The sequence below is a fragment of the Chrysochloris asiatica genome, unplaced genomic scaffold, assembly GCF_000296735.1.
Source record: "Chrysochloris asiatica unplaced genomic scaffold, ChrAsi1.0 scaffold00020, whole genome shotgun sequence".
In the NCBI taxonomy this organism is placed as follows: domain Eukaryota; kingdom Metazoa; phylum Chordata; class Mammalia; order Afrosoricida; family Chrysochloridae; genus Chrysochloris; species Chrysochloris asiatica.
The window spans coordinates 11,645,529-11,672,382 of NW_006408538.1; the positions used below are offsets into that span (position 1 = coordinate 11,645,529).

Sequence of the window (26,854 nt, forward strand, 5' to 3'; positions counted from 1 at the left end):
GAATGTGAAAGTTTGGCAACAACTAAAGAAGACAGTAGAAGAATTGATGCATTTGAGTTATGGTGAGGTTGGCACAGAACTGGGCAGCATTTCATTTTGTTGTGCATAGTGTTGTTATGGTTCTGTACCAACTCGACAGCACCTAACAACAACAACGACAAAATTTGATGAAGTAAATAACAATCTTAGCAAACAGCTTACAAAATATTAACTCAATATTTTGTTGTTATTTACTAATATTAGGTTAATATTTTTAAATATTCTTTCAACAACTACATATTTTCTGAGTATCTCTCTGAGTACCATGTGCCTATCTCTGGTAGCACAGTGGTTTCGAATCTGGCTGCCAATCTCATAGTCAGAAGTTTGAGACTACCAGCTGTTTCACGGGAGAAGGATGAGGCTTTCTGCTCCCATAAAGATTTACAGCTTTGAAAACCCTATGAGTCGAAACCGACTCCACAGCACATAACCATGTGCTTGGGAGTGCGGTGACTCTGTAGGACAAGCATTGGATAAGCACTGTTTAGGATAATCCTATCCAAGGTACCTATGTGTCAGAACCAACTAAACAGCACTTAACAACACCTACCTTGAGCCAGGGACACTCATTTAGGTGCTCTCTGTAGTGGGCTTTACAATCCAGTGCAGGAAGCAAACAGTAGCAAAGTAAACAAGTACATTAGATAACCTCAGATAGTTATAAGAAGATGCTAATAATAAGATAATAATTAGGGTAATAATAAAGCAGGGTATAGGGGTTTCCATTAGGAAGAGGGTCAGGGAAGGTGACCTTTGAGCAGAGGCATAACTTATGACAGAAGACCAACGTAGGTGGAATGTACAAGTAAGTAAAGGCAATTGTCATGGAAGTAGGAATCTAGAAGTCGAGGTTGAAAATGTAAATTTGACTATTATCTATCCAAAGCAGAAGTAATAAGTTAAAATTTGAGGTGAGTTAAGAATGGGATGAGATAAAATGGCTAAAGGAGAGAACATACAGAGCACCGTCTAGGCTAAAGGGAACAAGGGTAAGTCAAAATCATAGAAATCTTTATTAAACAATGTCAAAATGTGAAGCTATTCTTTTTTAACATATCATAAATCTATATACTTCTATAAGGAGCTCTGGTAGCATAGTGTTTTTGAGGTGGGCTACTAACTTCAAGGTAAGCTGTTCAAAACTACCAGCCATTCCACAGGAGAAAGATGAGGCATTCTGCTCCCATAAAGATTTACAGGCTTGGAAACCCTACACAGGGTCGCTATGAGTTGGAACCGACTCCATGGCACACAAACACCATCACCACCACCTTACACTTCTATAGAAGGTCTGTACTCTCTAACAGCAGTGTTTTCATCTCTCTAATTTCCCCCCACCCCAAATTCTGCAGTCTTCCACTTAAGTTGCTGTTAGGTGCCGTCAAGTTAGTTCTGACTCAGAGTTACCCCATGATAGATTGACTCATAGTCAATCTATTGTGCAGAATCAAATACTGCCCAGCCCTTGAATCATCTTCACAGTTGTTGCTATGTTTGAACCTACTGTTGCTGCCACGGTGTCAATCCATCTTGTTGGCGGTCTTCCTCTTTTTTGCTGGCCCTCCATTTTCCAAGCATGATTTCCTCCTCCAGGGACTCATCCCTCCTGGCAACAAGTTCAAAGAATGAGAGACAAAGTCTCACCATCCTGGCTTCTAAGGAACATTCTGGCTGTACTTCTTCCAACACAGATTTATTTGTTCTTCTGGCAGTCCATGGTACTTTCAATATTCTCCAACATCATAATTAAAATGCATCAACTCTTCTCCGATCTTCCTTATCCATTGTCCAATTTTCATATGCATATGAGGATATTGAAAATATCATAATTTGGAGCAGGTGCACCTTAGTCCTCAAAGTGACATTTTTGCTCTGAACACTTTAAAGAGATCTCCTGCAGCAGGTGTGCCTAATACAATATGTCCTTTGATTTCTTGACTGCTGTTTCCATGAGCATTGACTGTGATCCAAGAAAACTGAAGTCTCTGACAACCTCAATCTTTTCTCTGTTTATCATGATGCTATTTACTGGTCTAGTTGTGAGGATGTTCATTTTCTTTACATTGAGATGCAATACATACTGAAGGCTGTGGTCTTTGATCTTCATCAATAAGTATTTCAAGTCCTCTTTGCTTGCAAAGTTGTATCATCTGCACATCACAGGTTGTTAATGAGTCTTCTTCCAATGCTGATGCCCCATTCTTCTTCATAGAATCCAGTGTCTCTTAGTCTCTTTTCCTGTCCTCATCCATCTTGCTTACCTCACCCCTGATAGGCATTTTGTTTGCCAATTATTTTCAGTTTTCTTTAGGTAAATGCAAACAACATGAATATATTCTTATATATATATATATATTTCTGTTGTTGTTGTTAGGTGTCATGGTGTCAGTTCTGACTCATAGTGACCCTGTATAGTGTTTCCAAGGAGCAGCTGCTGGTGGGTTGGGATTTGAGCCACTGACATTGTGGTTTGCAGTCCAGTGCTGATCCTACAGGGCCACATACCAGGAGTCTATATATATATGTAGTTGTTGTTGTCAGTGTTGTCAAGTCGTTTCTGGCTCAGAGTAACCCTGTAGAGGGTTCCTGAGGAACAGCTGGTGAGTTTGAACCACCGACCTGGTGGCTCAAATTGACCTTGCATTATCCAGGACTCCAGTATATATATTCTGTGCCTTCTTGTTTAAAATTTGACTATATACTTGGGGTTTTTCTCATATCAATGTTATTGTTAAGTGTCGTCAAGTTGGTTCAAACTCATAGCAACCCTGTATAGGGTTTCTGAGGAGCGGCTGGTGAGTTTGAACTGCAGACCATGAGGTCTAGTGCATTATCCTACAGTGCCACACCAGGACTCATATAAGTACATAGTAACTTTTCTCATTCTCTTTTTAGTGTTGCATAGTGTTCCATTGTATGACCATAGTTTATTTCATTATTCCCTTCATGATGGACACGTGGGTTGTTTCCAATCTTTTGTTATTTTGAACAATGACACATAAGTAATAGTATTTCTATGTAGCTTTAATGAGCATTTCTCTTATTAGGGATTCACATTTTAAACATTTTATGCATTTTTTGTGTAATCTTTTGGCTATTGTAATAAAAATTCAAACTTCAAGTATACAGAATTAAAATAAAATATCATAACCTATAGGAACATATTTAACTTAGGCTACTTGCCAGATTGGGTCCACTTCTGGGGCAATATGAACTGTCCTCCTTATTCCAATGACTCAAGATACAGAACAAATTAATTTCCCGTTAATTAGGTCAGATGTAATTCAATAGTAGGAAATGAATGTACTTTACTTCATAAACTATTAATATTGCTTAGATTATCTCCAAATAGATGAAGGCAGAACTTAGCACATCATACACCTCCTCATTTATCGATGACCTCGTTATCTGGCATTTCGCATTTACAACAGTAGTAAGATCTACTATCCAACCATTTTGTACATTAAGACATATGTCTGACAAGGATCAAATGCGAAGAGAGAGGTGAGAGTAACGCTAGCTGTGATGGTTAAGGTTCTGTGTCAGTTTGGCTGGGTCATAATTCTGAGTGGTTTGGCGATTACATAATGGTGTGATTTGACAGCTAAATAATGATAAAATTTGGTGGTTATGTGATGATGCAATTTGGCAGTTATGTAATGATATACTCATCTATTTTGTGATCTGATGTTGTCATTCTCCATTTTTGCATAATACTCATCTAGTCCTCAAAATCTCACTATGTTGGTTGAGGAGTGAGTATGTTGTTTTTTTTTTTGTTGTTGTTGTTGTTAAGTGCCATCAAGTCAGTTCTGACTCACTCCTAGTGACACTGTATAGGGTTTCTGAGGAGCAGCTGGTGAGTTTGAGCTGCTGACATTGAGGTTTGCAGTCCAGTGCTGATCCTACAGAACCACAGCAGGAGTATAAGTCTTGATATTGTTGTTGTTGTTAAGTGCCATCGAGTCAATTCCGACCCATAGCGACCCAGTACAGGGTTTCCGAGACTGTAAATCTTTACGGGAGCAGAAAGCCTTATCTTTCTCCTGTGGAACAGCTGGTAGTTTCGAACTACTGACCTTGAGGTTCGCAGCCTGATTCGTAACCACTATGCTACTAGAGCTCCTAGAGCTCCCGTGCTGATCCTACAGTGCTGATCTTGGTATAGGAACCTGTAAATCATTTGAAAAGTGAAGTTCTTGATGAAAGACCTTGTTCTTCCTGGTTGATTGTGTTTACTTCCCCATCCATTTTCTTTCAGTTATGTCATTGTTAATAATAGAAACCAATTTCTAATTTCCTGAGTAAATTATTAATTAATGTGATTTGAAGATTGCCAACTATTCTCATTGGTACAATCAAACTTATTGTTTAATGTTCTGATTCCAAATGAAGTTTGCCAGAGTTTTCTTTGAAGGGAACACCTGGAGCCATCTATGTCATTAATTCTCATCTTTTTTGTCATATCCAATGGCCATATTTCCTTCCTTACAGGTGGTACTGTGAAGGCAAGGAGCTTGAAAATTCCCCAGACATCCATATCATCCAGGCAGGAAATCTGCACTCGCTGACCATTGCTGAAGCCTTTGAAGAGGACACAGGACGCTATTCCTGCTTCGCTTCTAATATCTATGGGACAGATTCAACTTCTGCTGAGATTTATATAGAAGGTAAACAAAAAACTCATTGAACAGTGCAATTACTAAGAAGGCACAGAGTTGTAATACATCCTTATTGTGGACCTACTATGCCACACGCTAATTTAGGCAATGGAGGTGCAACAGGGAACCAAAATAATAGACAACAGTCCCTGGGTTATGGGCTCATGGACCTTACATTGCAAAGGGAGAGGCAGAAAATAAATGAGGTAAGTAAAATATATAAAGAATATTTAAACATAAATTATAGGTAAAATATATAAATGATGGGTACTTCATTTATTAACACTATAGAAGAAAAACAAGGAAAATGCATATGAAGTGTGTGTGTGTGCATGAGTGTGTATGTATGAAGGTGAGTAAAAAATGATGTGTACTCTGGTTATGTTAAAACGTCCATTCATGTCCACGGCTGATAACAACACTGAGTGTGCATGTGAAATGATTCTGTAGAATAGATAAGTCACAGTGGATTATGTGGAAAACCATTTGCAAGTCAGCCATGGCTCTGTCTATGAAATAATCCACAACAGACTTGGGTTTTAAAAAAATTTGTGCATGATGGGTACCGAAACAACTCATAGAAGAGCATAAACAGAAGCGTCTGGAAATCTGTAAACAACATTTGGACCGATGCTTAAAGGAAGGTAGAAGTTTATTAAAAATAATTGTTAGTGGTGCTGAGACATGCATGCACCACTACGGCAGAATAAGGAATGGAAAGAGCCTCAATCGTCAACCAAGAGAAGTTCAAAAGCCAACCATCAGCTGGAAAATTGATGCTTACGGTTTTTGGGGATTCTCAAGGGCCCGTATTGAAACACTATCAGGAAAACAGTTCAACAATTAACAGCGCTATTCACAGTTATGTGCTCTCTGAAGAACTGAAACCTAAACTTCAAATTAAATGCAGAGGACTGCTTTCCCAGGGCATTGTGATCTTGCATGACAATGCTTGTCCACACATCTCTGCCCTCACTGTTGATACTCTGCAAAAACTTAGTTTTGAGGTGTTAAAGCTGCCGAGAGCCTGCACCGGCATATTTATTCCAGGGTTTTTTCCGAAGGCGGGTGCGGATGTCAGCGATAAGGAGTACATGGAGTCATGGGTCGTGATAAATTCAAAATCTTCTTATTACATGCTTTATTCTTCTCATTTCTATACTACTCTACTTCTCTCATTTTTTACTGTCCTGCTCATTTTTTACTCCCCTGCTCTCCTGCTCATCTCTTCTGCTTCCTTTCTCCCCTCCCCTGCTCCTGCTTTCATTCTCTCCTCTCCTGCTCCCCTCCTGCTCATCTCTTCTGTTTCTTTTCTCCCTTCCCCTCCTTCCATTTCTTTACTGTCTCCTTCTCTACATTACTCTTATTCTTTTTCTTTCTACACTACTACTCCTAATTATCTACATTACTATTTTCACTACTCCACTCCCATGCTTCTTCTCTACATTACTCCCTCTATCCTCCCTCCATTCTTGTCTCATCTCCTCTCCACCTCATATTCCTTCTTCTCTCCCTACTTCTGCTTCTACTTACTTCTCTCACTCTTACCTCTCTCCTTTTTTCTACCTTCCTCTACTTACTCTTACCTCTACTTCTTGCCTCTATTCTTACTTACCTCTACTTCTACTTACTTCTACTTCTTTCTTCTACTTCCTTGTTCTACTACCTTTCTTCTACTTCTTCTTATACTATCTTACAACCCCCTTATATACCATTACAGAAAACATTGCATACATAGTAATCAATGACATCAAGGTACAATCTATCTTGGGGCACATTCCTTATGGTTTACAATTCTTAAACTTACAACAGGGATGAGAAGTTACAGCAAAAACATTATCTCAAGGCATAGGAGACATTCAGGCACCTTGAAACCTTTTAGTTAAACATTTGTTCCTACATAAATCTATTCTTTTCTCTGAGAAGCAAGTTAACCTTCACATATTTCTTAACCTTTGTCTGTTAAGTCTTGTTAATTTTAGTTGTTGGGTGTAATTAACTCTCCATTAACTTCTTCCATACACTATCTGTTTATAGCCTACAAAAACATCACTTATCAGGGAAACTGAGGCTATGAAAAACAACTTCTCTAGTTTACTGATCATTAATTTAAGAACGTCTAAGTCAGACTTTTTATTTAGTATCTGTTTATACCCATAGCCTTTATCTAATTGTTTTTAGGAATTCTTGTACCCACAGCCCTTATTTATGGCTGTGGGATTCTTTATTGCCTTAAACTAAGGCTACAAGGAAGAATGTTTACAATCACTAAACCTAAGCTGGTAGTAATTCAACTGACAAATCCTGTCTCCTAGCAGTCTTAAGAACATTGTTAATATAAGTATTAAAACTACCTATGATTACAAGTAGAATAAAATGTAGCTAATGTGTGGCTTCTAACTTTTAATGAAAATATACTAAAGTGTAGGAGAGTCAAAATCTAAAGTAAAGGGATACTAATAAAATCAGAATAAATCAGAGAATGATTCAACAAGAGAAAAATTTAACTAGGGATCTGTGCATAAAAAATAATAAAACAACTCTTTGTGGCTCTGCCATCCAAAGAGAAAAGGAAAAGAAAAGAAAATAGTTCATTGTTGCTTTGCAAAAACAATGAATTCTTCATGCGCAGGTTCCCCCGTGTCTCATTTATTTAATTCCTCGATTAATATGTCTCAGTTTCTTCATTTTAATTCCTTAATTAATTATGGCTGTTACCATAAAGCATCCTCCCTAAAGTCCTGATCTTGCTCCATCGCACTTTTACCTGTTTGGTCCTCTGAAAGCAGCCCTTTGGGACTAAGGTTCACCTCTGATGAAGAAGTGAAGACAGCAGTGCATTTGTGACTCACTGCACAGCCTAAAACATTTAAAACTAAGGGAATGTGAAAGCTTATTGACAGATGGACAATGTGTATTGAAAAACAAGGAGCTTATGTCAAAAAATGATGTATTTGTGTTCTCTAAAAGTTGATTAAAATAAGTTCTACAGGCAGAGTGAGGATAATTTTTTACTCACCCTGGTGTGATGTGTATGTATGATTGTGTATATTACTGTGTTACTGTATGTATATGTGTGTATGCTTGTGTGTGTGCTTGTATATGAGACTGTGTGTATGTGTGACGTTGTGAATATGTGTGTGCATGATTGGTGTTTGCATGTGTGACTATGTATATATGTGAGTGTATGCATATGTAGATATATGTGTGTGAGTGAGTTACAATTTAAGGTAGGGTGATCAGGGAAGACCTACTGAATAGATAACATTTGAATGAAGACCTAAAGGAAATGAGTGAGTGAGCCACAAGGCTATTCATGGGAGAAAGTTCAGACAGTGAGTGGGCCTGAGAGATGGAAGTGTGCCTGTCTTAAGATACAGAGATAAACTAATGTTGCCAGAGTGGAGAGAGAGAAGAAAAGCAACAGGAGATGATATTAGAAATTTAAGAGAGGGCTGGGAGAAAGTCAGGTAAACAGATTGTATAGGTTCTTGTATGTCATTGCACAGACTTCACTTTTTAGGCTGAAGTACATGGAAAGTTCTGGGAGATTCTGAGCAGAGGCATGACATGATCTGACTTCATTTTTAAGAGGATCACTCTGGCTGCTAGTTAAGAATATGCTGCAAGGAGTCAAGGTTGGATGTAGGGAGACCAGTTAAGAAACTTGGAAAGGTGTTTACACTGGCACCAAACTTCCATAGCTGCTTTTAGAAAGAAATCAACTTATGTTCCTTTTATGTCCTATTCCTATTTATCTCACACTCTGAGTTTTTTGAGACCATATTTAGCAGCACCTCTATCACTGATAATACTTTATGTAAGCTTTTAGTTTAGCAGTCAACATTGTATTGCTATGGTGTAAATGCCCATTTAGCAGCTAGATTGTAGAGCCAGGGCTGTCTTATTCTTCTTAATATTTTTAATACCTTTCATGTTGTTGTTGTCAAGTGCCATTGAGTTGTTCCTACTTGTTGAGACCCTGTCTGGGGTTTCTGAAGAGCAGCTGGTGGATTTGAACTGCCAACCTTGCTGTTCAAACCAACCTTGCGGTCCAGTACATCATCCTACAACGCCACACTGGCACTCTAAAAACCTTGCATAGTACCAAGCAAATAGTGCCTGTTCAATGAACATTTATTGAATAAAATGATAAATATAAGTGTGTTGGTATGTTTCTAGCCTTGAATTTTTGGAGTGCAATAAATACCTCCAAATTTAACTCTTGTATCTTCCTAGAATCACTATTTTTAGAATTAAATTTGGGATCAAAGCTCTGCTAACAGCACTGAGATTGGGCTGCTGATATTTTTTTCCTCTTTGTAGCAAGGGTTTCAAACATCCTCATTACCAAAATGAGGTGCAGCTTGTTAATATTAGAACTGGACGGAAGAGTATCCACCTACAGCTACAATATTTGAAATCCAACTTAATCCCTTCCCTTACTCAATCTGTGTTAGGCAAGAGGATTTGTGGCCACCACGAAATGTCTGCAAAGATATCCTCTGTTGGTCCAAAGGCATCGGCAGATGCTTTACATGTAAGAGTGCTTGGAAGTTGGACCTTTTTATTTGAATTCTATCACTAAATAGATATGTGACTTTAAATAAAGTCTTCAGTTTCTTAGCCTGTTTCCTCATCTGTAAAACTAAGCATTTGTGTAGGAAATCATTTCTAGGTCTAAGACTCAGTAGGTCTTCAAATGCCTAGGAAGCAGTTTAAGAAATTACCATCTTAAAAATGTCATGTTTTGCTTTTATTTCTCCAGGGGTTTCTTCTTCTGACTCAGAAGGGGACCCTAACAAAGAAGAGATGAATCGGTAAATCTACTTTTCTATCTAGTAGACTATAAGCCTCTTTCTTAGCTTTCTCAGATATTGAGAAAGCTGGTAATTGGTTAAAACTTGAAATCTTCAGGAGTGGTTCCAGGTTCTGACCTCAGAAGAAAACACCGGGTAGATTTGGAGGCAACTCTACTTCTTTTCCTTAAGTCTTTCCTAGCATATTATTGGTAATATTCTTGATATTTTAAAATGAAGTATCACCTATGAAATGTCATAATACTTCCAACTACAGAGTAAACTAAATAAATAAAAAATAGCCTGTTGTTGTTGATAAGTGCCGTCAAGTCAGTTCCAACCTATAGCAACCCTATATAGGGTTTCCAAGGAGCAACTGGTGAGCTTGAACCATTACAAAAATTCAAGAACACAGTATCTGATCATCATAAAGTATACATGTTGTTGTTGTTAAGTGCCATCAAGTCTGTTCAGACTCATAGTAACCTTGTATAGGGTTTCTGAGGAGCGGCTGGTGAGCTTGAACCACTGACCTTGTAGTTCAAACCAATTTTTCAGTCCAGTGCATTAATCCTCAGTGCCACACCAGGATTATGAAGGGGCTTTTAAAAGTTTGTAGAAAAATGCAGTTAAAAGATAATGAATTTTTTCCATGAACTTTTGGAAGCCCCCTTGTATATAAATCGAGTTGATTACAACTCATGCTAAGCCCATGGGTTAAAGAGTGGAATTGCTCTGAAGAGATTTCTTAGCTGTAACCTTTACAGAGGGCCCTGCTATGGCACTTTAGCATCAGCACTGGACTGTTAGTCACAAGATCAGCAGTTCAAGCCCACCAGGTAGCTGCTGCTCGGAAACCCTAATCAAGGGTCACTATGAGTCGGACCCAACTCGACAGCACTTACCAGCAATAATCTTTACAGACAGATCACTAGGCCTTTCTTTTACAGTCGTGCAGTGTCTTTTGATCTGCCAACATTTCGGATATATGTGTGTGTGTATGCACACACAAGGCTAAGTCAAAAGTATTGCTACTGGGGCTCCAGTTCATCCATGCTCAGGTCTATTCCAAACAAAATATGTTTAAGCATGTTTCTGTCATCGTGAATGGCTATAGACAAATTATCTCAGTAATACACTTATCTAGTCTCATTGTTGTAGATAAGTACAGTTGAGTCAATTCCAACTCATAGCAACCGAGGAACAGCTGGTGGGTTTCAACTGCCAATACTGCGGTTCAATAAGCAGTCCAGTGCTTATCCTATAGCACTGTACCAGGACCCCTCAGTCTTCATTAGGGCGCCTGCAAACAAACAGGTTCGATTGAAAGAGTGGCTTCGGAGAGGATCTGCTGGGTCAGTTAAATTCTTCAAGATAAAGAGGACAGTTCAGAGGTTATGGTTTCTGTGCTTTGGGACTCCAAAATGGTAATCTTGATAGATTTTCTTAAAGGACACAGTACAATTTGTTGTTGTTGTGAAGTGCTGTCGAGTCGGTTCCGACCATAGCGACCCTGTATAGGGTTTCACAGGAGTGACTGGTGAGCTTGAACTGCCGACCTTGCAGTTCAAACAGCTTTGCAGTCCAGTGCATTAACCCACAGTGCCACACCAGGACTCCAATAAAGTGTAGTTGTTGTTGTTGTTGTTATGTGCCGTGGAGTCGGTTCCGACTCATAGCAACCCTGTACAGGGTTTCCGAGACTGTAAATCTTTATGAGAGCAGAAAGCCTCATCTTTCTCCCGTGGAACAGCTGGTGGTTTCGAACTTGTAACCATGAGATTAGCAGCCCGATTCGTACCCACTACACTACCAGAACTCCTTAAAGTGTAGTATATACCATGATATAAACATGAATGGGGTGTATTATTGCTAAGTGCCTCCGAGTCAACTCATAAAAACTTGTGTAGGGTTTCCAAGTAGCGGCCAGTGTAGAGATTAGAATTTACTACAACAATTCAATCCATTTGTTGTTGTTGTTAAGTGCCGTCGAGTCAGTTCTGACCCACAGCAATCCTGTACAGGGTTTCCGAGGAGCGACTGGTGAGCTTGAACCGCCAACCTTGTGGTTCAAACCGACTTTGCAGTCCAGCGTATTAACCCACAGCGCCACTTTTGTGGAATTTTGGCTGAATAAAGATTCTTTTTTTAATTCAATAATAAAGCCATGATGGCATTAGATAGATCTGCTGAAATAACTGACGCAACAATAGGTCTGTTTTATAATCTATATTTTAAATAATTCCTCAGAATCCAGAAGCCAAATGAGCTGTCATCCTCTTCTACTACCTCTGCAGCCATTCCTCCAGCGGCCCCATCCGCCCAGCCAGTGGTGGCGCAGCCCTGTGTGTCAACTGTCCAACAGGTACAAGAATCTAAGTGAAACCCGAGCACCATGACAGTAACAGGCAGACGCTATGACCACCACTGTCTTATATGACATGATCATGGCACTTCCTGAGAAATTCACTGAATTTTTTGCAACTTCTTAACCATCTTGGACCTCACACTTCTGTGATCACAGTAATCACGTGGTACTTCTGATGTCTAATATCAGTGGTTCCTCTTGTTTTGGGGAGCATATTCCCCAGCTTTACAGACAAATTTCACAGGATAATAAATTCTTTGCAATGGACTATCTCTGACATTCCTACTTTATGAAGGAAGGGGGTTAATTGCATTCACTATGAGCTTTACAGCTCACTGGCCTAGAAGAAACACTCTGTACTATGAAACTACTTTCTAAGATGGAACAACCATGAACATTAACCAAATTAATACTAACAATGTTGTTATTAAGTGCCTTTGAGTTGGTTCTGACTCATAGCTACCCTGTATATGGTATCCGAGAAGCAACTGGTGGGTTTGAACAGTTGACCTTGTGGTTTTCAGTCCAGTGCTTACATGCTTAATTGTGAAAATATTCAGAAAGTATAGAGTTTATTAAGTAAAAACTTGTTGAAGATTCTACTCCTGGGCGCCCACTCCTCAGAGGCACTTCTTAGTAATAATTTCTGGTACAACCTGTCAGGCATTTTCTCTGCATAAGACTATATATGTTTGCATATAATTTAAAACATATGAAATCATGTCATCTAAATATATTGATATTGTTTTATCTAATAGATTCATATTTACTTATATATCAGTAGATTGATAGTGTTTCATTTGTTGTTGCTGTTGTAAGTGCCATCGAGTCAGTTGCAACTCATAGCGACCCTACCTAGGGTTTCTGAGGAGCAGCTGGTGGGTTTGAACCGTGGGCTTTGCAGTTAGCTTATGTACTAACTGATAATTAAATTATTGATCTACAAACTTTTTAAAGCATGTAAACAGAATTGTTTTTTTTAGCCTGTTTAATAACGCAGAGGAGTCAAATTTTATACTATCCAATGATTTTAAAACTGTGATCTGTGAAGGCCCAGGGATTCTGTGGAAGCCCTTCAAGACTAATTACATAGATCTTTATGTGCAGAGGGAATGGGAGGCATATAATTTAGTCACCATGACCTGGACAGAAATGTTCTCAATTCAGTATAAAATTTGAAGTCTGTGATTCATAGATGTAGAATATGTTGGTCTTTTGATTTAAAGTTAATTTCATATAACAAATTCTATAGATTCATCTATCTATCAATCATCTATCTACCTACACCTACCTACCTTCCTATCTATCTACTTAATAATAACAGTGACTCTTATTGGTTCCCTCCTAACAGTGTCAGAGTCCTACCAACTATCTGCAAGGATTGGATGGAAACCCTATCATTGCGGCTCCTGTGTTTACAAAGGTAATCAAAATAGTATTCTTTCTGTCCTGGCTTTAAATACACTCCAGCATCCAATTGAAAGCGTTAAGGGGCCAAGATTTACTGATATTTATCTTAGGATTTTCATATCTTATAAGTACAACATAGGATTTGGGTTCCTTTTTTGGGTTTGTTTGTGTGGTTTCTTTGGTTAGGGTAGTTGTTGCAACACTATCACAAGTCATAGGTTTCTAGTAACATTCCTTTTGTCATGAGAGAAATAGCTTCCCCCCTTATCACATTGATCCCTCTGGTTGTCTTATGATTGACACATGGTAGCCACATCTCAAGAACAGGTGATCAATTTCTAGCCACTACTCCAGTAGGGTGGCTGGACTTTCCAAAGATTCAGGTTGCACATACATATCTTCAGTGCTCCAGGAGATGAAAGAAAATGTGCTTTGTTATTGTGAAGTGCAGTTGAGTTGATTGAGACTCACAGTGACCTTGTCTAGGGTTTCTGTGAAGTGGCTGGTGGGTGTGAACCTGCTGACCTTGCAGTTCAAACCGACATTGTGATCCAGTACATCATCCTGCAGCACCATACCAGGATTCCAAAATGTGCTAAGGGACCTTAATATAAAGCCTAAGTCTAGGACAAATAATTTTCTTTTTTTATTCCGTGGCATTAACCATTCCACCATTCCACAATGGCAACACAATCTGAATCGTATAGACGCTGTATTTAAAGCTGGAAATGCTAGTCAGTATCCTTCATTTACAAATTAAAAAAAAAAAATCAAGGACAGGTCAGAGAGATTAAGTGATTTATTCCAAGTGTTAGAAATGAATTCCAATGTCTCGTAAAAGACACTCAGTGAGACTAAATTACCTTGGCAAAGCAAAATTTATTCCTGCAACAGAGTGCATGCGCATAGCCGTACATACAGAAACAGGCCAATGAGCACGCCGAGTGGGCGGGCCACTCGAGTTTTTAATCCATGACGTGAGTCTTAAGGCTGTGTCTCATCCCATTGGTTAGGGCTTTAACCGCACAACTTTACCTTACCTGGTTGGCTAATTCAAATTTCTAAGGTGTGCATTCCTATTTTAGGAAAGTAAAAAGAAAGATTGTAAAGTCTTTACTCACTTGAGGAAGTAGTCAAAGAAAAAGAGAGGGATCATAAAGTCTTTACTTCAGGAAATAAAGAAAAAAAGAAAGGTTACCTGAATACAATAAACAGGAATATATATATATGTATATATATATCCCCCAAAAGTTACCAAAAACAAAAAAACAAACTTGTTATCACTGGTTCTATTCCAATTCGTAGTAACCCCATAGGATTTCCAAGGCTGTATATGTTAGAGAAAGAAACTGCCATATCTTTCTTCCATGGGGTGACTGGTAGCCTTGAACCGCTAACCAAATGTTTAACCACTGCACCACCAGGGCTCCTTTCCAAAGTCACAGTACAGTTAATGGCAAAGTCAGGACTAGAAACAAGTTTCCCTCATTCTCTCAGGCTATTGTTCTTTCCCTTACATAACATAAACTTAGTTTATATGTTGCCCAAGACAGTAAGTTCAAAGGTGAAAAACTGAGTTACATTAAAATTTTTGATATTATGAAGAACAAATAGATTAAATCTTTGTCTGGATTTACTACTTATTGTTTATATGGAAAGCAAAGAGTTTTTCATCATGAATTATGTGTTGGTTTGGAGCCGTAGTTCTCAATTAGGGCTAATTTTGGCCCACTCCTCCCACCTCAGGGACATTTGGCAGTGAAGACATTTTTAGTTGTCACAAATAGGACTTTGTGCTGCTGGCATTTAGTGGGTAGAAGCCAAGAATGTTGCTAAATATTATACAGTGCATAGGATAGAGTGACCCTCCCATACCACATCACAATAAATAATTATCCAGTCCAAAACAGTAATAGACTAGGTTGAGAAACCCTGGTTGAGAGCAAAACTGCAAAACATGGTGACTGCTTTCCCTGGAGGCTGATCCTTAGAGGAAAAACTAAATGCACAACTTCCACAGTATCTTGTCAGTAGGTGCCATCCAGTCAGTTCCAACTCATAGCACCCTATGCATAACGGAACTGCCCACCCTGACAAATGTTTCTATGTTTGAGCCCATTGTTGCTGCCACTGTGTCAATCCATTTTGTTTAGGGGGCGGGGGGGGCTTCCTCTTTTTCAAGAACCCTTTATTTTACCAAACATGATGCCCTTTTCCAGAGACTGGTCCTTCCTGATGTGAGAAATAAATCCCAGACTGGTCCATCTTCAGTTAAAAGGGGAACAAAAGGCCAAGAAGTTACTAACTAGCCAGGGCACAAATTGTTGGCTGGCATGGCAATCACAAAAACCCATGTACCTGGGATTTGTGTAAACAGGATGAACTAGGGGAGGGGAAGGGAACCCGTTCAAGAAGTAAAAACTTTAAAATAAGGATGTAACCATGAAAAGGAAATAGGTCCGGGAAGACTGTTCACCCTGTAGTACTCAGCCACTAATGGAGGAACTAGGGGAGAGACTCATGAGCCGGGGAGTAAAATGCTTATGAAACAGCTGCTGAGCACACCAGCCCACCTTGTCTTCTGGGCTTGTATGCCAGATTCTGCAAAATCGACTAATAAAGCCTCACTCTCACTAAAGTGGGGACAGATTGGATTTCTTGAGCGTTGGTCGGTAAACACTAGTGATAACCCATCAGTGACCTCATACAGGATAAGGTGGCCTACCCCAACTCTCTCTGGAGACCCATCGGGGTAAGGTCCTAGTTGGGGATTTATACCAACCCTCCAATTATCAAGAGGAACTGATACGGTATCCGGGGTGTTGATAGCGTTTCTCATACCGATAACATGCCCAGGGTACATGAGATGAAGTCTCATCCTCCTCACTACTAAGGAGACTTCTGGCTGTAATTTCTCCAAGACACATTTATTCGTCCTTCTGGCAGTCCATAATGAGCTCTGGTAGCTTAGTAGTTACGAGTTTGACTGCTAATCTCAAGGTCAGCAGTTTGAAACTACCAGCTGTTTCTCAGGAGAAAGAAAAGCTTTCTGCTCCCTTGTAGAGATTTACAGCCTCGGAAACCCTATACAGGTTTGTTAAAAGTCAGAACCGACTCTATGGTACATAACCACCACCACCACCTGGCAGTCCATGATACTCTCAACATTGTTTACTAACAGCATCATTCAAATGCATCCATTCTTCTCTGCTCTTCCTTATTCATTGTCCAGTTTTCATATGTATACAAGGTGACTGAATATGCCTCGTATGCATGTGAAAGCTGGACAGTGAATAAGCTGTGACTTGGGTCAAGCACACCTTACTTCTCAAATTGACATCTTTGTTCTTTAACACTTTAAAGATCTTGTGCAGCCGATTTATCCAATGAAATATGGCATTTGATATCTTGATGCTGCTTCCATGAGCATTCGTTGTGGATCCAAGTAAAATGAAATCCTTAGCAAGTTCAATCTTTTATCCTGATGTGGAAAATATATATATACACATATTTTTAAAATTATAATCCTGTTCCTGTATGTACGGCTATGCACATGAACCCTCCTGCAGGAGTAAATTTTGCTTTGCCAAGGTAATTTAGTCTCACCGAGTGTCTTTTACACAACATCGAGATTCATTTCTAACAATGATGTTGTTCATTGGCCCAGTTGTGAGGATTTTTGCTTTCTTTACTTTGAGTTGTTGTCCAAACTTTAGGCTGTATTCTCTGATCTTCATCAACAAGTGCTTCAAGTCCTCTTCACTTTCATCTAGCAAGGTTGAGTCATTGGCATAGCATATCACAGGTTGTTAATGAGCCTTTCTGTAATACTCATGCCACGCTCTTCTTCATATAGTCCAGTTTCTTGGATTATTTTCTCAGTATACAATGGAACACGTATGGTGAAAGATTAACAAATTTCATAGAAGCCTCCACTTCAGGGAAGAGCTACCATATCAACACATCCAAGATGATTTTCAAAAATCAAACATGAAATCTAGAGTGAGACATATTTACCCATATCCATATCAGGTAAAGGAGTCCTTGTAGAGTACTGGATTAGGAGCTGGGCTGCAAACCGCAAGGTCAGCAGTTGGAATCTGTGAGAAACGTTTTGTCTATACTAACAAATGCTCAAGTAATCCAGCCTGTACTCATTTTAGTGAGAGTGAGGTTTTCTTTATTCACTTTTGCAAAATTGGGCACCCAGCCCCGAAGACAAGGGCAGCTGCACCGCATGGCCATTTGACAAAGAGTTTTATTAACCTAACTGGGAAAAAAGCCCCTCCTCCATTTCCCCTTTACTGGGTACTTTGGAGTTTACAATCTTTCCCCAAATGGTGCCTACTAGTCCCTACAGGGAGCATTCTCATTTAAAGTTAGTGTCAACCCCTCCCCATGAATTTCCCCTAGTTCCTTGATGGATGTGTTCTTATTTTAAAAGCATCTAGTAGGTCAAACTAGTCTCTTCCTCTTCTCAGAGTTCCCTTTTGTCATGCCAACCTGCTATCCCCAAGATTTCCTTGATTCTGAAGATGGACCACCCCAACAGCTATTTTTTACAGAATCTGCCAGTTGCTCCATGAGAGAACTAGGAGGCTTTTTGCTCCTGTAAAGATTTAGGCATACATCTGAAACAAGATCCTCTCCATTTTTCAAGTTCATTATAATTACCTGACTTGCATTTTGGGTTTCAGCTTTGCTATTTTCAAAAGTGGACCTGTGTGTATCTAACAAACTCTGTCTTTTATTTTCACTGTTAAGTTGTAGTTGTTAAGCACTATTGAGTTGGTTTCGGACCCATAGTTACCCTGTTTTATGGCTTCCAAGGAGTGACTGGTGAGCTTGAACCACTGACCTTGTCATTTTCTATCCTTACAACAAGAGCTGAAGTGGTCCAGAAATCAGCACACTTAATTTCATTTGCCCTACCCATTTGTTAAGTCCTGGAGTGGCATGGCAGAATAACTATTGGACTGCTAACTGCCAGGTCAGTGGTTCAAACCCACCAACTGCTCCCAGGAAAACCTATCCAAGGTTGCTATGAGTCAGAACTCACTCAATGACACTTAACAACAACTAGAACCCACTTGACACACCTCAGAGGTAGTGCTGATTCTTCAAGGCAACTAAACCACAGAATAATTTATACCCAGTACCAAGTGAAGTCTCCTTCTTTCTTCCTAAACATCTGTATTTTCACCGATCCTTCCTGCACTGATGTCCCACAATACATACCTCTGGTACAATATTTATCATAATGATAAAGCTGTTTGCTTTCTATCTCCCAAACACCTTGATTCTTTACCATTATTATTATCTCTAATATCTCTGAGGATGAGTTAAAAATTATCTGCATTGTGGCTGTAGAATTTATTTTAATTAACTTTTATAAAAAGACATAATCTCTTTGCTTTTCAATACACTTTGTCCATCTGTCAACAAGCTTTCATATTCCCCTGCTAAAAAATGTTTTAGGGCTGAGCTGCAAGCCACGAATGCACTACTGTCTTCATTTCTTCATCAGAGGTGAATCTTCATTCTTAAAGGGCTGCTTTCAGGGAGTCAAACAGGTGAAAATCTGATGGAATATAGGGAGGATGCTTTAACATCTCAAAACGAAGTTTTTGCAGAGTGTCAACAGTGTAGGCAGAGGAGTACAGACTTGTATTATCATGTAAGATCATAAGACCCTTGGAAAGCAGTCCTCTGCATTTAATCTGAAGTTGAGGCTTTAGCTCTTCAGTGAGCATCTCACTGTAAAGAGCAGTGTTGATTATTGAACTTTTTCCTGATAGTGTTCCAATACGGGCCCTTGAGAATCCCTGAAAACTGTAAGCATCAATTTTCCAGCTGATGGTTGGCTTTAGAACTTTTCTTGGTTGGCGAATGAGGATCTTTCCATTCCGTACTCTGCCATTTACTTTCAGGCTCCTAGAGATGAATCCATGTCTCATCACCAGTAAAGAGTTTTTTAAAGGAACTTTTACCTGTATTCAAGTATTGGTCCAACTTTTGTTTGCAGATGTCCAAATGCTTCTGTTTATGCTCTTCCAAGAATTGTTTTGATACCCATCTCACACAAAATTTTTGAAACCCAAGTGTGTTATGAATTATTTCATAGGCAGAGACATGACTGATTTACAAATGATTTGCCACATAATCCACTTCTATTTGATAGAATCATTTCATGTGCATGCTGAATGTTGTCATCAGCTCTAGACGTGGATGGGCATTTTGATATAACTGGAGTGCAGATAATTTTTGACTCACCCTCAGATCTAGGCATTCATAAAGGTCATAATTGATCCAGTGCTATTTTTATTATTAAAGAAATTCCAGAAGGACATATCCGTTTACCCATTACATTGAATTTTCATGCACTTATTAGAACACCAGGAGTCCTGGTGTGGTGTTGTGGATTAGTGCGTTGAACTGGAAGGTTGATTTGAATCGCAGGGTCTGTGGTTCAAGCTTACCAGCTGCTCCTCAAAAACTCTATACAGGGTTCCTGTGAGTTGGAACCAACTTGAAGGCATTTAATAACAACATTAGAACATCAGGTTGAGCTTCTTTTGTGTGGCAATTTTGGTGACTTCCTCCAATTATCTGATTGGCAGATTGTATGCCTTTGATAAATGTAAGTATAAATGGGAACATGAATTACTCATCAACATATGCTGTTTGTAGATACAATGTATGGAAGCATTGGATCCGTGGTTGGAAATTTTTCCTTAGTACACAGACTCAAACGCTGATGAGGTTTTCTCAACCCTTGGGACGGTGTTTTTTTGCCTTCATAAATGGATTCAGGATTTTTTCAGGCAGAGGACATTAGGATAGGCAGCGGCTCAAATTCCAGAGGGACTTATCAGCAACTGTGTGCTTTCGTTAGTTTCCGTCAGAGGGCAAGATTGAGGTCACAGTCATGCCAGTGTCGTTAGCAGATTTGAGTTGGAGCCACTGGTCCTGGTAATCACATGGCTATGAGCCATACTAATAAATAATTTGTATATGTTTGTTCAGGCTATTCCTACTGTTTTTGCCTTTTTAAAGACCTCTGGCATTCTAACTTCTGACTCACTTTCTATATTGTCCAGCAAAACACGACTTTGCCAATAATAGCAAGAAGTCATTGTATTTTTTGTTTTTTTAGCAACAATTAGAGAGCAGAGTTTTCTGTAAGCATTATTTTATTTAAAGTATTTTGCCTCCTTTTTAGAGATGGGGATATTAGATTCAAAATGAAAAGTGATAGAGTTTGAGAGAAGACTATGGGATTCTATATGCTAGCGCATGGCTCTACTCATAGGCAATACCTTTTTCTTTTAACACGGTTTAATTAACTGTGGGTAGAGAAAGACTGTCCTCCATCCTCCATGTGGTACGAAAGCACTTTCACTCTGCTTGCTGGGGAAACAGGACTCTCACTTCTTGAGTATGAAGAGAAGGAGATGATCAAATTAGACTCTTAGCTCCCGGCTCTGCTCCCACTCCAGTAGCAGCTGTTCTGGCACACTGTCCAGGCTGCAGCGGTCCTGGCTCCAGCTGCTTCAGCAGTAATTTGAAGACTGCAAGGGGGCAGGGGAAGCAAGAATGTGAAGAGCAGGTTCGTTATATAATAGCAGAGGCAGGAAACCCTGAAATAACTGGGTCAGTGGCCGGATCCAGATTTCTGAAGATTACATAGATCCTTCTCATCAAGCCAACAATTCCAGAGACATTTCTGACTGGGTACCCGTGACAAGCAAGAGGCAGGCAAGCCTTCGGTCAAACAGTTTTTATCAGTAAAAATGGATTTAGAACAAAATTCTATCTTAAAGATTATACGCATTCACTTGCTACCCACCCCCCACCCCCCCAAGGTTACTGGATAAGAAAAAGGCACCAAATGATGATAAGAACCTTGGAGCGGACATCTTTTAATCAGCAAGCAAGGTGCCCTTCCTCAAATATGACTCTACATTATATTGGTGTCCTTTCAATTCACATCGCAGCACCTGGCATAGTGCTTACAAAGCAAACATATGGTGCTGTTTTTCTCTGGTAAATAACTCTTATTTCAACTGAGGAAGAATTGCTGTTTTCATAGCTTTGGGTTTCTGAGGATCTTTAGGAGAAACCGAGAAAAATCCCATGTTGAATGGTCATGAAAGACATGTTTCTGTAGGTACTGTGCTATGAAGTCACCCTACAAAGAATGATCAGTATGGTAATGTACAAAACAGATGTGTGCTTTGGATACTGTTACTTCAGGAGAGTGTATAACTTTGATTATCACGACTTTAGTTCAGATTCATAATTCTTAGTAAAGACTAATTTAATCTTTGCTGGTTGTGGGTTGTTTCATTTATCTTGTCTTCATTAAGTTGAAGGTAATTGTGATAGCTCAAGCCTGTACAAATCAGACCATTGGTACCAACCTAATAGCATAACTGGTTAAGACACTGACATGTACCTATGTGAGCCATTTCCTTCCCATGAGACTTTTTAGAAAAGCACACTTTCCAGCAACAATTATTATTACCCTAAAATTCCTCAAAATATCACTCTCAACAGCTTTTTCTAAGTATCTTGTAAGATTATCACTGGTCCTACTTTACTGATGTGCCACAGGTAGAATGAACCTCCCTGTCACTTTGATGTGCCACAAGTAGAATAAACCTCCCTGTCACATCACAGAAACTTAAAGACCTATTGCATACTTAAAGACCTATTCTTCAAATCTTGGCTGGGCTCTGAAATAGAATTTGATTCTTGGACTTGAATGTCAAATGAATAATAATAACAACCAAGTAATGTCAGCAGTACATCAACAGGGAATTGAAATTCAACTAGAAATTTAAGTTGGATTCAGAAGAGGACATGGAATAATGAGAGATATCATTGCTTAGTATCAGATGACTCTAGGCTGAAAACAGAGAATACCAGAAAGATGTTTTCCTGTAGTTTATTGACTATGCAAAGACATTTGACTGTGGGGATCATAACAAATTTTAGATAATACTGCACAGAATGAGAATTCCAGAACATTTAATTGTGCTCATGTGGAAGTATACATAGACCAAGAGGCAAATGATCAAATACAGCATGATTAAAAATCAGGGAAGATGTATGTTAGGGTTGTATACTTTTACCATATTTATTCAATCTGTATGCTAAGCAAATAATCTGAGAAGTTGTTACTATCTGAAAAAGAATGTCGCATCAGGATTGAAGGAAGACTCAGTAACAAACGGGATATACAGATGATACAACCTTACTTGCTGAATGTGAAGAGAACTTGAAAGCATTTTCTGATGAAGATCAAAGACTAAAATCTTCAGTATGGATTCCACCTCAACATAAAGAAAACAACAAATTTTCACATCTGGACCAATTAGCAACATCATGATAAATGGAAAATATTGAAGCTATCATTTTATTTGGATCCACAATTAATGTCCATGGAAGTAGCAGTCAAGAAATCAAACAAAATGAATGGAACCTTAGATATCACTTAATTGGAAGAACTATCAAGGTCAGCTAAGCTTATAATCTACAGAATACCTAGTCTAGTGTTCTTTCTCTTTATACCTTCATCTTTATAATATCTAACAAACATCTTCCATTTTAAAGATTACAGATAATAGGTATTGATTTATTAATTTCCAGTCTCTTGCTAAGTGTCCTGTTTGACAACCAAGATACATACATACAACAAGATGACTGGTTCCACAGAACTTGGGAGAATTCTAGCTAAAAAATGCAACAAACCTATGTGGAAAGTTTATGCAGAAATTAAACCAATCTTGTTATATTATCAAGTTCTTGTTAAGACAAGTGTGGAAAACAACCAAATATAAAAAACATATGAATGAAGATGAAAGGAAATATTGACTTATATAGTTCTTTCAAGCAAATAAGAAATGATGCTGAGATTTTGAAAGTAATGCTAAAAGTTTTTGTCTCCTAATTCTTAGCAGACCATCAGCTTCATGATAACCCTTTAATAATTCATTATAGAGTTCACATTTATAAAATAAATGCACCTTTTCAGTAAAAAAAAGAAATCAAACAATGTGTTGCATTGATCAAATCTGCTGCACAAGACCTCTTTAAAGAGTTAAAAAGCAAAGATGTCACCTTGAACACTAAGGTGCACCTGGCAAAAGCCATGGTATTTTCAGTCACCTCATATATATGTGAAAGCTGGACAATGAATAAGGAAGACTGAAGACGAACTGATACAATTCAATTATTAGTATTAGTAAAGAATATTGAATGTACTGCCAGAGGAGCCAACATATCTGTCTTGGAAGACGTATAGCCAGAATGCTCCTTGGAACTGAGGATGGTGAGACTTTGTCTCATGTACTTTGGACATGTTATCAGGAGGGACCAGTCCCTGGAGAAGGACATCATGTTTGGGAAATTAGAGGATCATCAAGTAAGAGGAAGCCCCTCACTGAGATGAAGTGATACAGTGACTTCAACAATGGGCTCAAACATAGCAACAATTGTGAGGATGGTGCAGGACCAGGCAGTGGTTCATTCTGTTGTATGTAGGGTTACTATAAGTCAGAACCAACTTGACATGGTGGTGCACTGGTTAAGTGCTCAGCTACTTACTGAAAGTCATTGTTTTGAACCCACCAGCCACTTCATGGGGAAAGAAGTGGTAATCTGCTTCTATAAAGATTGTTGTTGTTGTGAAGTGCCGTCTAGTCAGTTCTGACTCATAGCAACCCTAAGTAGGGTTTCCAAAGAGTGGCTGGTGGGTTTGAACTGCTGACTTGGTGGTTTGCAGTCCAGTGCTAACAGTGCCACACCACTGTTGGAACCCTATGAGGCAGTTCTCCTCTGTCATTTAGATCACTGTGAGTTCAAAATCAACTTGACCACTTACAACAACACAACGGTCTCTCACAGAGGTCTGTACCCAAGCAGAGCTCTAATGTAACATTTGCAAGTTGAGAATTAGCACATATGAACAGAACAAACCCATGTCATAATATATAAATGAACTGTATTCTGATTCCATCCATTTTATAACTATACCTGATTTCATTTATGCAATCATTGCCTACCACCTATTTTTTGGTTTTGTTTTCTAATTTGTTTGCTTCAAGAAGGAATGAAAGCCCCATTATACAATAGGAATCCCCAGAGAGCTATTTGACTTCCACTGAATTTTCCAGTAGGTCTTAAGCTGGCATTTTAGCACAGAATTTGCTTAGATGTCAGGATGGAGGCCACAGGCCCTAACTTGCTAGCAACACACAAGACTGGATTGACACTTGATTGCTTTTGTCAAAGGAGCCCTAGTGGCACAGTAGTCAGGCACTGGGCTGTTAACCAAAAGGTCAGTAGTTTGAATCCACCAGTCACTCCAAGGGAGAATAATGTGGCAGTCTGCTTCCATAAGAAACTCTATGGGAAAGTGCTACTTTTTCCTATAGGGTCGTTGTAAATCAGCATCAACTCAACAGCAACAAGGATTTTTGTTTGTTTTCATTAAGAGCATTCCATCCATATCACCAGATTTTGTTTGGGGTACACAAGGGATGTTGTTATTGTTGTTAAGTGCCGTCAAGTTGGTTCCAACCCAGGATTTCTGAGGAGCAAGTGGTGAGGTTGAACTGCCAACCTCACGGTTCAAACCAACTTTGCAGTCTAGCGCATTAACCCACAGCGCCAAGCCAGGACTTCAATAGACAAGATTTTTATTGCGTCAAAAGCTCTTTGTTAATTCAGAAACAATGCTGCACTGAACCCAACCTTAATTACTTCAACAAATTTGGGGATGCACAGAAAACCTGAGCACTGATGTTGACTACAGAGCCCCTGGACAGTCACAAGATCAACGTACATCCTCTTCTGAGGTAAAGTAAGTCGACTATGTTGTTATAAACTGCCATCTAGTCAGTTCTGACTCATAGCCACACTGCATAGGAACTACTGGTGGGTTTGAATTGCCAACCTTGTGGCTAGAAGTCCAGTGCTTACCATACAGTGCCACACCAGGATTCCACGTCTACTATAGCTAAAGCCATATACCATTATATTTCTTAGGAAAGGGACCCTGGTGGTGCAGTAAAGTGCTTGGCTGCTAACCAATAAAATTTGTGGTTCTAACCCAGCGGTCACTCTGCAGGAGAAAGAGGTGACAGTGTGCTTCTGAAATCTTTGGGGCAGTTCGACCTTGCCTATAGGATCACTATGAGTTGAAATTGACTCAATGGCAATGGGGTTGGGTTTTTTGTTTATATTCCTGAGGCAAATGCCCTAATTATCATGGGACTCATGTACAAAATAGTGTAAGTTTTTCAGGCAACCATCATAAACAATCACACAGCATTTATAAGCATAAATAACAAAAGCACTGCTTTTCCCATTACTGAAGCAAGAGCCAATAGTTCCTTAATGCAGATCTCAACATTGAAATAAGAGAAAACCTTTCAGCATTTGTTACTAATAGAATTTGTTGTTGTTGTTATGTGCCATCGAGTCAATTCTAACCCTGTATAGGGTTTCCAAGGAGCAGCTGGTGGGTTCAAACTGCCGACTTTACAGTGTAGTGCTGATCCTACAGCTCCACACGATAAGTCCAGGAAACTTAATCCTAACTTTTTAATGTTCACAGACTTTAGGTCAAAATTAAACACAAAAACATACCCATATACATGCCAAAGAAGTATTCGTCTCATCACCAAATGCAGTACCAATTAAACAAGTGACTGTGTGACTTTCAGCTCACAAATCATGATAGATATAAGAATAGTTATGAAAGGAAAATGTGGGTTCCATTCTTCTGCAGTCTGTCATAGAACATACTAATATTTTACAATTCAAAGTGTTTTTTGAAAACCTTTTCTCATGAAAGTGTCGAAAAGCATTTGATGATTTCAAAAATTACAGCATATCTTATAATCACACAAGATTTTACATGTGAGCACAGTTTTACAAAGATTGTCATTATCTGTGTATCTATCCCCCAATGGATCAGAAGACTGAGCTGTAAGGACTACATAAGGAAAAAAAAACAAACACCAATTTCCAGGAGTTACACAGTTTAAACAAGACAAGACCAGAAGGGCAGTTGTTTTGACTACAGCAACACCATTCTAACTCCTGGTGACCCCATATGTTTCCAAATAAAACTGAGCTCCATAGGGTTTTCAATGACTGATTTTTCTGAAGTAGATTGCCAGAACTTTCTTCTAAGGCATCTCTGGGTGGACTCGAACTTCCAGTCATTAGGTTAGCAGCCATCCCAGGACTTTGTTGCATATTATGAACAACCATGATCTTTTGTGACATAATACATAACTCTCATGCTGAATATGCCTAGTCAATATTTACTGCAGATTTATTACTATTATTATTATTTCTTAGAAGTAAACTCTACTTGGTCACTCCAAAGCAGAGGTACTTTATGAAAATATTGTTACTACATTTTTACTAAATCTACTAAATTAAACAAAGAAAAGAAAATGAGATGGATTGGATACAATGGTACCAACAATGAACTCAAAACATGCCAACATGGTGACTACATTGGTCACTGATAAGGGAAAGAGGGGGAAAAAACA

At 39.0% G+C, this 26,854-nt stretch overlaps 1 protein-coding gene across 1 annotated transcript in view; it reads left to right on the top strand.

Moving 5' to 3' along the window:
* Window positions 1-26,854, top strand: part of MYPN (myopalladin) — a 140,921-nt gene that overhangs the window by 42,375 nt on the left and 71,692 nt on the right. Inside the window, exons 3-6 of the mRNA XM_006837459.1 lie at window positions 4,537-4,712; window positions 9,472-9,523; window positions 11,753-11,867; window positions 13,222-13,293. Coding sequence (XP_006837522.1) covers window positions 4,537-4,712; window positions 9,472-9,523; window positions 11,753-11,867; window positions 13,222-13,293 — 415 coding nt within the window. The remainder of the gene's footprint in view (window positions 1-4,536; window positions 4,713-9,471; window positions 9,524-11,752; window positions 11,868-13,221; window positions 13,294-26,854) is intronic.